This window comes from Nesoenas mayeri (genome assembly GCF_963082525.1).
Source record: "Nesoenas mayeri genome assembly, chromosome: 14".
NCBI lineage: Eukaryota > Metazoa > Chordata > Aves > Columbiformes > Columbidae > Nesoenas > Nesoenas mayeri.
Genome location: NC_137556.1, coordinates 15,886,453 through 15,900,449, shown reverse-complemented (window position 1 = coordinate 15,900,449; position 13,997 = coordinate 15,886,453). Strand labels below are relative to the sequence as shown.

Sequence of the window (13,997 nt, the reverse complement as noted above, 5' to 3'; positions counted from 1 at the left end):
AAAACTGCAAAGTTTAAACAGTGTACTTCATTTTTACTGCCTTCGGGTGTTGAATCTTTTCAAGAGACTTTTGGACAAAAATTTGAAGTCTTTTCCCCATTGTCTGTCTAACTTGTCTCAGAGGAAGTCAAGGTTCTCTTCTGTTCCAGAAATTCTGAGAAGTAATGATTTGGCAAGCTTGATACAATCTTAAAATGCTGTCTGTTTTGCTGCATAAGGGTTTTGCCTGTCTGTCTAGGTCTCTTTGTGGTCAATTTGTAGTCTATGCCCTGTGTACAGTATTCAAGGTGATGCTCAGTTTTCTATTGTGTTCTGTAGCTACTGACATTTTTATGAGAAATCAGCTCTTGTTTTTACTTTGTTAGTGATGTAACCCCTCATAGCTCCTTACTGCACCTTAAAACACGTACTTTTACAACTTCAATGTAGTATTTTCCCCGCATAGTCATTGCAGCCTTTCTTGCTGACCAACATTGACATGTGCTTTACTTTGACAAATCATGCTGGGACATGGACGTTTTTTATCCATTATCCAAGTCTAATTTTAAATCCAGTGGTGTGAAATATGTAACGCATAGTATGTTGTTTTTCAGGGGGACAGTAAAAAAATGGAGGATGCTAGTGCTTATTTGACATTACCTTCCGCACGTCAACACATGGAAAATAAAGGAGCAACCCTACTCAGGAACTCAAGTATTGTAGGGGGGCTTTCAGTAAGCTCACGAGATTTGTTTTCTATTTCAACTCTTGTTTGTTCTACGAAGTTAACTCAGAATGGTATGTATCTTCTGAACAGGTAGGAGTTCTAGAAGACATTTCCACAACTGATTAATTGTATTTTAAATGCTAATATCTGCCAATTTATCTTCTATTAGTGGGCTTACTAGGTCTCTTGAAGTGGCGTATGAAGCCAGAGCTGCTTCAGGAGAACCTGGAAAAACTGAAGATTGTGGATGGAGAGGAAGTTGTGAAGGTACATCTTTGTATAATTATTCCAATAATTGTTATTCTTGATATCCCTTCATACCATGGCAGAAAAAACGCTGCATAGTTTCAAAAAGAAACTTGGGGGTCAGTTTCAGTAAACATAAACATAGTAGTATTGGCTACTATTAGGCAGTGGAGATTTGCAAGATGACTAGTCAAATATGCCTGCTTTCCTGGTAATTAATTTATTAGGATCCTTTTCTGCTTTCTGTTGTTTTATTTTGCTGGAAATTTTGTGCATGGATAGAGAATTCAATACTGAGAGTATTATTTGGAGTCATTGTTGCTTTGATCAGGTGTTTGCTTATATGTCACAGGTAAACTTTAAGTTTGAGCATGCACACAAAGTTTTCTTTAAAGCCTTGATAGAATATGAAGGCAATAACAGTAAAATATTTTCCAGAATCTTTACAAATATCTGCTTTTTTCTGTCTGAAACATCACAAACAATCCCTCTTGATTTCTCTACAGTTCTTAATATTAATTTACATCTTAATTTTTTTAAGACAGTTTCTTATGTATCCAGTCAAGTGCCCTGTTAATTTAATTGAGTGTAATATGAATAAACACTTGTTAATATTTTGGAAAGCGGCAGGCTCCAGTATTCAGATTAGGAGTCTATTACATTTGTGTTACTCTTCATAAGCATTAGATGCCTCTCTGGAGAAAAGGAAGAAGAACTGAAAGGGTGGTGTTTTGTTTTGTTTGGTTTTGTTTTTTAGCCAAACAAAGATTTGGTTCCCAAGTCAGTGGCTGCTTTCCTTTGATTTAAAGCAGGCTTTGAATCAGACCACAGAAGTATGAAGAGTCTTTTTAATCATCATGTGTATGTGAACACAGCAACTATTAATCTGTGTCTCTAAGGAACTAGGAATGCAGTTTGAGATAGTTATGTCACTTGTATGATATTTTTAGATTTTCCGTAAGCTTTGAGCTAAGCATATGTTATTGTTTGCTCATGTATCTGTGGATGTAGGTTCTTAAAATTGAAGAAATTAGAGCCTAAATCTGGAAATGTTACTGAATTTAAGTGATGTTTCGGTGAAGGCCTTTAAAATTCAAACTTGAGAGAAAGCAAGACTGCTATCTGAAAACTGACTTGTGAGATTTTTCAAGTTGAATTGGTTGCCAGTTTGTCATTTCATGTTGTTCTATAGTTCCTGCAAGACACGCTGGATGCCCTATTTAACATCATGATGGAACATTCACACAGTGATGAGTATGACATCCTTGTCTTTGATGCATTGGTAAGAATCAGCTCCAAATTTGTCGAAGTAAGGAACCTTATAATTTTGAATGAGCTATCATGTTTGTTTCAGAGAATTAGTTTTAAAATCTCTGTAGAACTGATGAGATGTCACTATTTGACTGAAAAGCAGGTTTCTTTAGAAACAAATTGTGAATTGTCAAAAATATTTCAGAAGACTAGTACTGACATTTAAAATGTGACTTTATGAAAAATGCTAATCATGTCCATGTCTGTTTAGATATACATCATAGGACTCATTGCAGACCGTAAGTTTCAACATTTTAATGCTGTTTTGGAAGCATATATCCAACAGCATTTTAGTGCAACACTGGCGTACAAGTAAGTTTGTTTCCTTTTCTTTTTTCTCTTTTATTTTTCCTGAACCTCCACCATCACATTAGAGAAAGTAAATCCTGTTTGTGACTTTTCTGATGTAATTAATGATGACTGCTTCTTTGCTGCTGTTTGCTTATCTGGAGCAAACCTGGCTGTGAGACATTCCCATAAGTATAGACAAATAGTAATTGACGCGGGGTTAAATGCCTCTTTGGCATTCATTTATTCTTGTCTGGATTGTGCTGTGTCTGAGCAGTTCACCTGCATCCTGTCAAAAATTTGTCCAAACATACTTTGCTGTAAAGCCTCTCTCTTTACATTTCTGGCCTTTACTTGAAATCTCTTAAGTGAGGACTTGAGGATATCCTTCACACATTTATATAGGTTTTTCACATATTCTTTTACAGCGAACAAACTTATAGGGAAAAAAAGTTGTTGGAAACTATCAAGCCTTCATATGCAGTTCACAGTCTGATGTTTTCATTGCATCAAACTGGAATTCTGGTATATGTTACGCGCTTTGCTGTGAATTGGAGTCTTGGTATTAATATTTGTTATGTGATCATGCCAGTGGGTAGATGGACAGACTTTTGGTGCTGGTTTGCTTTTTATTTTTGGAGCTTGCAGATAATGCCCAGATGGGAAGACATGGATTCATAGAAGAGAATAAAAACTGTTGAATCATGTTATGCAGTAAACTGAATGCTGGATTCCTACTTTATTTTAAAAGAGTTTTTACTGATGATGGTAGGATAAAATGCTTTGAATGGTGAAGAAAGGTAACATCTTCACGTAGTGCTGATCTTGGCGTAGTGCTGTAACAGGATAGATGTATTTTTTAATTTACCTGAAGTCTTGTTCTGGCAGCTAATGGAGTGGCAGATTGAAGCAGAACTTTAATATGGGATGCGAATAATAGATGGAAGACTTTAGCTGAAGATTTGCAATAGCTGAGGATATCTTGTGGTGTCCTGTGCAGAACTTGCACTAGTTCCAACTCAACAGGAAATGTCAGACAGATCGTGTGTTAGAACATTAGTTTCCTAGACCTGAAAGGCAGTGATGCACAATCAATCCTTTCTCACAATCTAGGAAAGCTGAAGTTAGCATTATTGGGCTCGGAAAGCTCAAGCTCAGCTACATGATCTTCCTTAGTCCTCCTTCACTCCATATGTAATAAGCACATGTAATTTAATGCTTTATATTATTGTGAAAAAAGAGAAGGTTGGGTATGGAACCTCTCAGGACAGCCTTATTTGCTTAAAACATTTCTAAGACTTACCTGACTGGGATTTTCAGATGACTTAATCAAAGTGGAGATGCAAAATAATGTTTATGATGGTTCCCCATATCCCGAGTTTTCTTGGCAACATAGGTTCCATCATGGAAGATGTACTCTGTTTCAAGAATCATTTATGAAATAAACAAATAGATGTGGCCTAACTCATAGTTAGGAAGGAGATATTATGTCCTAGACATATTATGACCATGTTATGATAAGGTATTTTTGCCAAACTGTATTTATTCAGTTACTATGTAGTCATATTTTTGTACCTAGCTTTTAGAGTTCTGAGTGCGCTTAATGTTGACAGCTGAGGGACCTTGAGCAGTCTGCCCCTGCATACAAGTTGGATAAGTTTTGTTTCAACTAAGTACAAAGCTGTGGATTTGGGGAAGCTATAAAAAGGACTAAATGGAAACACACAACGGATGTCATGCCAAGAAGGCTGAGAGGCTGAAAGCATGATATTTGGTCCTGAAATATGAGTTAAACTAGTGCAGTGGGGTTGAGGATGTGTCTATTAGTTACACAGATGGAGATGTGCACACACACACATCTACCTACCTACCTACCTACCAATCTACCTACCTACCTGCCTATCTACCTACGTACTTATCTACCTATATTCTGTGCAATTCTTGAAGCTCCTATTTGCATGCAAGAATATTTCAAATATCATGGTGGTCAAGTACTATTGTTTCATCAGTCCAATTGGTGAACTGTGAAGTTTAATCCATGTACAAGTGCTGGTTTGGTTTTTGTTGTTGATTGGTTTTATTTGTTTAGGGTATGGACTGATAGGTTTCCATTTTTGCGGTGATATAAGAAAAGAATCAGCCACTCATCTTAAGGCTACATTACAATTAAGATTACATTATTAATATTAGTTTAATAGTTTAAGATGAACTTTAGCTATAAATTAAGGGAGTTATTTTTAGATTAGATTTTGCACTTTTTTTAGCAGGTTGTGTGTTTAGCAAAAATATTGCCTTTGGATACAAAGCAAAGAAATGTTTAGCTATAAAGAACAGATATTGCTGTGTACCAGAATATTGTACTATTTACATGCAGTTAATTTAAAGCATGTAGTGGTGTTTAATCACTGCTTAATGTAGGCAGGCAGAAGTAACATTTTGTGTTACCTTGTGCGTGTATATGAAAAACTTCTATAAAAGTACTTTCAAGATTGTGTAAAGTTATGCTACTGTTTCAGATTTCAGATTGCTTTCTTGCTTGCACAGTTAAGAATTTGCTTGTCATTTGTTTATACTGATAGAACTTGTGCAACATAAATGCAAAAATACATGCAGTACATTTTGTTGTGTGTGCTTGACTAAGCATAAACATTTATTTCGAGTAACCAAACAAGTGTTGTGGGTTTGGTTGTTTGTTTTGTTTTGTTTTTAAGATGGTTTAAGAGATGTTCTTTAACTTCAGGAAATTAATGACTGTTCTGAAGACTTACTTGGATACCTCCAGCCGAGGGGAGCAATGCGAGCCTATCCTAAGAACTCTGAAAGCACTGGAATATGTTTTCAAGTTCATTGTTAGATCAAGGACATTATTTTCACAGTAAGTACCTCGGCTATTTCCATTTAACTAGCAGTTCACTATCAGAAATAGAAGTAGACCTGAGAATAAAAAAAATTGTTCAAGAACAGAGCTGTATTTTTTGTTCTTACAAATAGAATATAAAATCTGGCATTTGGCCTCAAATACATTCCTGAGGTATGTTTTAGAGAGGGGATCTTCAAAAATCTGCTTTCTGGTTCACAGTGCTAGTTCCAGAGATCTCTTTAGTAATAGCAACTGATTTCAAGGCATGATTATTCTTTGCATCAGATGACTTGACCTAAGACCAATGGAGAGCCAACGTTGTGACAGGCGGCTTGGAGCTGCATGCTTGTCCTTGAGATTATGGTTTTCAGCACAGACTGTGTATAGAATGATGTAATTTTCAGTAATTGTTGTGCAACTGATTTTAGGATTTCAGTTCTCCAGTTAAGGAATTTATAGGAAAGACTCAATGGACTATGTATATAGCTCAAACAGGTGAGGTGTAATATTTAGAAGTATTATTCAAGTTTAGGGAAAAGAGGGATGGGGAGAATGAAGATGATGAAAGCTGGAAGGAGAAAATCATGGTAACTGTGTCCCCCACTTAGTCTCCTAGCCCTTAAGGGCTCTCCCCACATCCCACAGACCCTATCCAGATTCTGTTTCTTCTTTTCTTCTTCATCTTTCTCCATTTATTCGTAGCTGGTTTCCCCCTAATGCTTGTGCTGTTGTCCCTCTGCTATAGGACAGAGGGAAGTTTTGCAGTGGCAAACTCAGGAGTATAGGTAGACAGAGTGGCTGGATGTTGTTTGTGACTGGCAGTCAACAGAACAGAAAGGTGATCTGGTTTATTTGTCTTTTGTTCAGTGGGAGCTCTGATAAAATTTTTCTGTTATTCTGTTATTCAACTACCCATTTTTTTAAAAAATCCGTGTAGTTTTATAGTTTTCACTTTCAAGGGTTGAGATTAGCCTTCTTGGAGACAAATATTTGGAGTTAATAGAGCTAAGACAGATCTCTAGGTCATTCTCTAATTTGATGTGCTGCTTAAGAAACTAAGCTGCCTTTTTGAAAGGTAGGAGACATTACAAAATGCAATTTGTATAGGAAAGAGAGGAATAATGACTTCTAATATTAGACATAAAATGTGAGACTTTTTTAATCTCGTTGTCAAGCAAATGCATTGAAGATAACCAAGTTCTGCTTTAATTTGCATTCACTGAATCCTGTTGAAGCTATAGAGATGGAATGAAAGCACAATTTTTTTTACTCCAGTCAGCTAAACTAATGTTGTGTCTTGCAGCTGTTTGTTCAGTGACTGTTTTGTAGAAAGGTCATATGTATTAGCCAAAGGTTTACATAATACAGACTCGGAAAACATGAAATGTTTACTTTGCTCCTTTCATTGGCCTAAGGTTATTTTTGGTGGTGAAATTCATGTATGCTGTTGTGATGAAGTTGTTTCCAAGCAAATAATTAGGCATCTTTTAAAATTTCCTTTCAGAACAAGCAATTTTTAAGATGAAATTTAGCACAGAAAATTGTGTCTAAATGGAAACTAAATGGTGAATCAGGAAATAGAATTATAATTCTACCTGGCTTAAATTAGTCCTGCTGTAAATTCAAAAAAGCATTTTTAATACATGTTGTGTGATGTTTCTGCCTCTCTAGTTGCCCCACGTGTTTAGTCAAGAAAGCTTCAGATTTCTACTTGCATTAAAAAAAGTGTTCAAGGAACTTCATCTGTTTTTTTACAGCGGCGTTGTGTAGCCAGTAAAAGCTGTTTCAGTACCTTAGCCAGGTAACTTTAATTAACACTTAGACTGAGGCAGTCACGTTGTTACAACTTACATGTACTTCATTCCCATTGAAAAATAATTTTGAATAGGCTCCACATGCCATGGTGTCCAGTATGTTAAAAAAAATAAATTAAATCATTTAACCAAAAACCAATCTCCTGAAATACCACTTGATAATGAAGGTGATAACTTTACTATTCAAGTATGCTTGTACTTCAAGTTATTTATTTCAAGATGCCTTTCACATCTAAGTTTTTCTTGCATGCGTTTTTCTACAGCTATCACACCTCAGTAGGGGTGTACCTCAAGGAGTGTGTATCATAGATGTTGCATGCATCTATATATAATTTTTTAATCTCCATATAATGTTCTGGATCTTGGGGTTTCTTTCTAGTAACTGGCTTAAGTCTCATTGACAAGCATTGACCTTAGCAGTGCAGAGGCCATGGGCCTCGATAGTATCGCTCTGTGTTTTGCTTTCCTCAAAGCTTCTTGCCAGTCGCTGTATGAATAGCAGGGGTTGGTTTGTTTGTTTGTTTTCCTTGCTGTAGACAAAAGCGCTTGATTTGCCTTTAGTTTTCTTAAGGACTTCAGTTTTGGTTTGAAAAAGAGAAGCACATGACACTGGAACACATGACTTGAAAAAGAGGGATTTTTCTCTTCTGATAGAGAACAGAGTACATCAGAGGAGCAACATTTAGTTCACAGTATCCACACACTTCAGGCTTCTCTTGTTGCCTTGACATTTTTCTGAACTTGTTTTTCTCTAACTTTTGACAGCTGTTTCAGGTAACTAATGTGTCACCATTTTTTTTTTTTTGTGTTTATGTAAGGAATATTTAGTATTAATAGCTAGTATGAACAATACAGGAGAGATAATCTGAAAGATTCAAACTTTAGGACAGGGAATGAAAACCTAATGGAGTGAGCTTGATATAAATTCACTTTTTAACTTTCAAGCATCAAGTAGAGACCTTTCAGAAAGCAAACTGGTTAATGGAGACAGCAAAAATAGTTACTTGAAAAAGTAGCAATAACAGCAGAATAAAGACACAGTGATAATATGTGGAAAATGTCCTAGAGTAGCTCAGTTGTAGTGGGAAAAGAAATCAAAAGCTTTTTGCATATAAATCACTTTGAAAGTGAAGTGACTCTCTTATAAAAAAGTTCCAGTCTGGGAGGTGTCGTTCTTTAAAGGCTTCTAAAATATGAAAATGCTTCTGTTGCGTTCAAGCTGAAGAATTTTTACACAATGCAGTGAAGAGCAGATATAACCCACTGGTGAAATAGCTATGGAGTTAATATTGGATCACCTGATCAACTTAGATATTTTTAAGGTAATGTTAAATCTGATCCATTTAGGACTATGAAACTTTCTGATTCTGAAAGGATAACCTAATGGATCTCTCAACAGATTGTATGAAGGCAAAGAACAAACAGAATTTGAAGAATCTATGAGGAGACTCTTTGAATCCATCAACAACCTGATGAAAAGCCAACATAAAACTGCCATTTTGTTGCAGGTTGGTGTGTGATTGGAAACAAGTTGTGTTTGGTTTTTTTGTGTGGCTTTGGTTTGTGCGCTTTTTGTTTTTGTTCTTTTTAAACTGAGGAAAATACTCTTAGGAAATTTATCCTTTGTGGCTCTTGTGATTCCCCCTCATTAGAAGATCAAGTTGTCTAATACATTTGGAAGACTAGGTTGGAAAGGTCAGGAGAAGAGACATTCATCTAATTTTATGAATGTAGCGAGTGAAAGAACCAAAACAGAGATGCTGGAATCTTTCAAGGAATCTAATGAAGTGAAGCCTCCAGTGGGAGCTGAATGTTTAATTACTGAGTTTCTTCAGATAATGCTAAACAGAGATTATACTGTCTTAGTTTGAAAAGTAAACATAGTATCAGCAGTTTGGAGTTCTGCTATTTAAACAGCTGAAAATAGGATCCAGTTTTCCCATTCATGTCAGTCTTAGTTATTCTAAACTTCGCAATCTGATGTTTTAAGAGAATTGGAAAAGTAGGAGCTATTAAGATCACTAATACCAAATAATTGGTATGTAGTTCTGAATTAAAATGGAAAACTATCAGGGCTTCCTGTTAAGTAGGAAGCAGAAGATTTTATTGGACAATATTGATGCTTCATGCATTTTTATTATGCAGTTATTATATTTATTTGGCTTGACTCTAACTTTGGTTTTGTTTTGATTCGTTTTGCTGTGACTTCCACTAGAAGTAGAATCCAGTGCAAAAGTTTGTCCTGAATAAATCCTCAGGTGGCTGATCTTGAGATGTGTTGTCTGACACTGCTAAAGTGTTAATGTGCAACTGCAAAAGAGCTAAAAATGTCAATACTGCTTTAATTCTATCATACCATGATTACAGGAATCTAAATGCATATGAGAATCATTCGGATACTGTCTGCTGTTATTTAACTCTTCTGTAGAGGTCTTCCTGGCAATAGTTTATACATGTGAAACACACTGCATGAGAAGCAGGTGAAACTTTGGAAGAAGAAGAAAAGTCTTTACTACAAAGTAATGCTGAAAGAGAGAGTTTATATAATAATGTTTACTCTTTTGGTACTTGTACTGTATTAATAAGTTAATTAACAAATAGATCTCGGAGGCTTTCATGCTCTTCCGGAGAGGCTTGTCATATAACTGCATGTCTCCCTGCCTTAATCTTGGAATGCTGGGATTGTCCATCTGTGTTTAGTGTAATGAGCAGGGTCATTTCTTCACAAGAGTGACAAGGAGGAGTTGTAGAAGACTGTTTTGCTTGCTTGCTTGTTGCTGGGCCAAATTAATGGGTTTGCAAGTGGCAGTACTGAATCTGAAATGGCTGTCAGGTGTGTTTAAAACCAGGTGGTATTGTAACAGTAACGGCAGTATGGCCTTGGATGTACTGATGAATGTTGATTGTGTTTACTCTGATTGACATAATTCCATATTTAATGCTAGTTCTTAATATTACACTTGTTCAGCAATATACTATATCTTTTCTGATGCTCTTAGGAAATAGCAGAACCTTGAAAATATAACATCTCTTAGAAGGACCAGACAAAATAAGTCTATGCTAACTTTAATGAGCATGTAAACATGTTTTAAAGATAGACTAGCTATTTAACAGTTATGCTCTACTCAATGCCATCTTAAACATTAATATTTTGGTTTTCTAACGAGTGCTGTCAGTTGTGAAAAGTGGATCGTATTTATTCACAACCATGAAGCACTAGCAGGCTTTTAAGTATCTAAATCTGTGCCAGCCACTGTAAGTTTTCTTTTTAGCTGAAACATTTCATGGCAGATCTGAGATACTGGTTTATATCATAACTTTGCTGTTGTCCCTATTACTGGTAACTTATACCGACATATTTCTGAAAGAAACCTACAAAAAGATTGCTTTACATACAGTAAATAAAAACTACTGCATTAATGTAATGAAATTCTAGTAGGAGAGAAACAGAATGAGAAGTGTCTATTGGAAAAACAGACTATCAGAACATCAAACCAGCCTTAAATATGTCACATTTGAAGTCATCTTTGATATGAATTAAAGGGGAACATAGATTAGTAGGATCAATTAAATGAGTTCAAGTGGATTACACTCCGAAGATATCAGAGAAGAAAGTTTTAGGAGCTCTGAAGAAAGTTAATTTGTTTTCTCATGATATTGAAACTTAAAATGAACTAGTTTGCAGAGCCTCAGAATGCAAATTCTCAACTCTTATTTCACCCTTGGTTGTCCAAATACCTTTAGCAGATCTAAAGAATTATTTTGAAACCTGAAATGTCAGTTGTTCTCTGCTAATGATTTTTTTTTTTTTTTTTTTTTTTACTTGGAATTCAGTATTTTAGTCAGTAGTAATTTCCCTGTCATTTTTACTGATAGCAGTCATACTCAGATTTGTGTTGAATATTAATTCAGGCAGGAAAATTTTGTTTATAAAATGACATATGCGAAACAGCCTAGTCAGTGCCAGAAGCATTGTACTGTTTCAGTTTAACTTTATCTTCTGAGTGCTATCTTGCTTCCTAATCTGTTACGTGCTACATGACTTGACAGCAAGTTAAAAGTCAGCTTTTCAACCTCTCATTCTAAAGCTGGCTGAGGTGGATAGCTGCTGTGACTTACTGAATTATTAATTTATTGTTGGTAAACTAAATATTTACATGTAAATCCAAATTAGCCTCTTGTTTTTGGTTTGTTTTACTTCTGGATTTTTGTTTAAAGGTACAGCCAGGATGCTTTTCAATTGCAGCATAGCATGAAGACTTTTTACTACAATTAGGATTATCATTTCAATATCCTGATTTAGCTGCTGTTTGAAAGCAACCATATGAACTGGAGAGTGACCTGTTTTCAGGTCCTGGGGTGTAACTTTGTCAAGAGATTGGTCCTTGTAGTCGAGATTCAGAACGTTATAAATCCACTAGTACCAGTTTCATTGTGCATGTGTATGGTAAGGATTCCTACTTTTAAGAGACTTTTCACATATTTTTATTGTGATTGTTTAAAACCATGGTTTCAAAATTTGTACTAACTTACTGGTCATGGTACTGATCCTCCTACATACTAGACTTAGACTTTTTTTTAACTTATTTGGCAGGTGTGATGTTACAGCGTCGTTTCATTTATCAGTTCTTCTCTGTATTCGTTGCTGATGAATTTTTGTAGTTTTCAGAGATAGGATTTCCTGAAGTCTGTACTTCTAAGGATAGACTTCTTGAAATAAGTTTCCAGAACCTGCAAATAGTTTGGTCAAGGGGGAATCTGGAAGTGAGAGGGAGTAGGGAGGTCTTAGTACCTTCTTTCCTTTCTCTTAGCTTTAAGGGGAAAATCCGTCATTTTCTACAGATAAGTTTTTTGTCTGTGTAAATTCACCTGTGTTTCTGGGAACAAAATTTGATGAATTATTTTTAAATTTCAGATTATATGTTTTTATGAATTTGTACTGTTGATGTCTGATTTGTAGTGAGTGTGCCCTTTCATTGACCAGCTTGTACTCTCAACCTTGAATTACAAATCAAGCACAGGCTTCTTTTCCAAAAACTGTTCTGTCTCCCAATGGATACACCACATTCGACCTACGGACGGTCTTGTCTTTTGCGTATGTCAGCTATGTACAGCTACCTTGTAGGCACTGATTTTAGAAAGTAGCACTCTTAATTTTGTGCGTGCTTTCAGAAACCTTATATGACATGTTCTTAAGGTCAGGGAAGCATGGGAAGAAAAAATTGTCTCTGTCACTGAAAAGTATGAAAACAATGTATTATGAAGATGCTACTTTTCTCCTCTTTTTCCTTTCCACACATTTTTGACCCATCCATACTGCTGCAGTAGATTCTAAGAATTTAAAACTGTACAGAGATGCGTAGATTACTTATGAGAGAAGGTGGCTAGAAAGGTGCTGACAGTGATTGTGGTATACAATAGAGGATGGCACAGTAACTTGTTAAAATAGCCTTTTTAGCAAATAAGATTAGAGTAAGAGCACTGACGATTTCTTCCAACGTTCTCTTCATCTCATGGGTACTTTAATTTCATGAATATGCATAATGTAATGTTGCTAAAGAGGGCAACTAAGAAAATGAGCTTGGTCAGGAGTAAACGTTAAAATAAATGTAACAGTATATTGTACACGTAAGAAATAATTTTCTGCAATGCTGTGGGTTTATCCGTATCCCACTTAAAAAATTAATCTCTGAGGTCTGAAGAGTGCAGAACATCTTGTACTGCTTACTAGGAGGTTTTTATGACTTCATTAAGGGCAGTGCTCAATTGTGTCCATAGTGCATCATTTGAGGCAATCATTGCAAATGAAACTTGGGAGTTTAAAAGAATGCAGGGGATATACTTGTTATTGTACTTCAGTTGGTACTACAGATTTGCAGAGCAATGGCAGATAAATGCTTCCCATTTCCTTCCTCATGCAAGTGCAGAATAGGGAATATGTGGGAAGGGAGACAGCACAACAGACCAAGTGTCATTGGAGTGCTGCTTGGAGTATTTTGTGGCCACTGCTGGCGCTGTCTTTTATCAAACGTCTTTTACAGTAACTGTGAATTGGTGTAAAATGAAATTGGGATGCTGCCATTGCACTGTATCATCGTACAGTATTTGCTGCGTGAAGAACAAGAAACAGCACATCGCTGAAGCAAAACTGGGGCTAGGATGAGTTTCTAGCCCAGCCCAGGTATTTGTGTGGGTGCTTTAAATAGCCTCACTGTTTCTCAGTTGTGTGTGGTGGTGGTTTTTTTTTTTTAAACAAACTCCACTTCTTTTCCTCAGCCTATTTCAAGGACCTAATAATGGCTAAGATCAGTACAAGATACAATCTTTTTGTTGAAGTGGCAACAGCTTTTAAACATGCCTTTGACCTTCCCAGGATTGTGTGTGAATGTGGGGATGAGATTTGCAGAGGAATGAGTTTATCTGAAGGCATCTTAAGCCAGCATTATTGAGCCAGTTTGACATGCTGTATGCACCCTTGCTGCAGACTAAATTCTTCCTTTTTGAAACAAGACCTGAATAGTTTGTTCATTTTTTATTTTTTAAATCTTTTTAAGTGGCTACTACAGTGGAAGCTCATAGAAATGAAATGATAGCTTTATAGTGTTTAAAAAGGTTTAAATGGGAGCCAAAGGAAGCCGTACTCTGATTGCCTTTATTCTAACCTTCCTGCCCCCAATAAAGAAGAGATTAGGTTTTTAACAAAGAGTTTGCTGTGTAGAGAAATAGAGAAGTATTGAGCCTAGACAGGCTTCATTCTAAGGCTTCATGGCTG

At 36.0% G+C, this 13,997-nt stretch overlaps 1 protein-coding gene across 1 annotated transcript in view; it reads left to right on the top strand.

The window, feature by feature from the left end:
- The window catches only part of DOCK2 (dedicator of cytokinesis 2), a gene marked incomplete at its 5' end in the record, with an annotated part of 169,343 nt that overhangs the window by 27,434 nt on the left and 127,912 nt on the right, over positions 1-13,997 (top strand). Inside the window, 6 exons of the mRNA XM_080353427.1 lie at positions 594-777; positions 876-973; positions 2,145-2,234; positions 2,475-2,575; positions 5,292-5,426; positions 8,625-8,733. Coding sequence (XP_080209553.1) covers positions 594-777; positions 876-973; positions 2,145-2,234; positions 2,475-2,575; positions 5,292-5,426; positions 8,625-8,733 — 717 coding nt within the window. The remainder of the gene's footprint in view (positions 1-593; positions 778-875; positions 974-2,144; positions 2,235-2,474; positions 2,576-5,291; positions 5,427-8,624; positions 8,734-13,997) is intronic.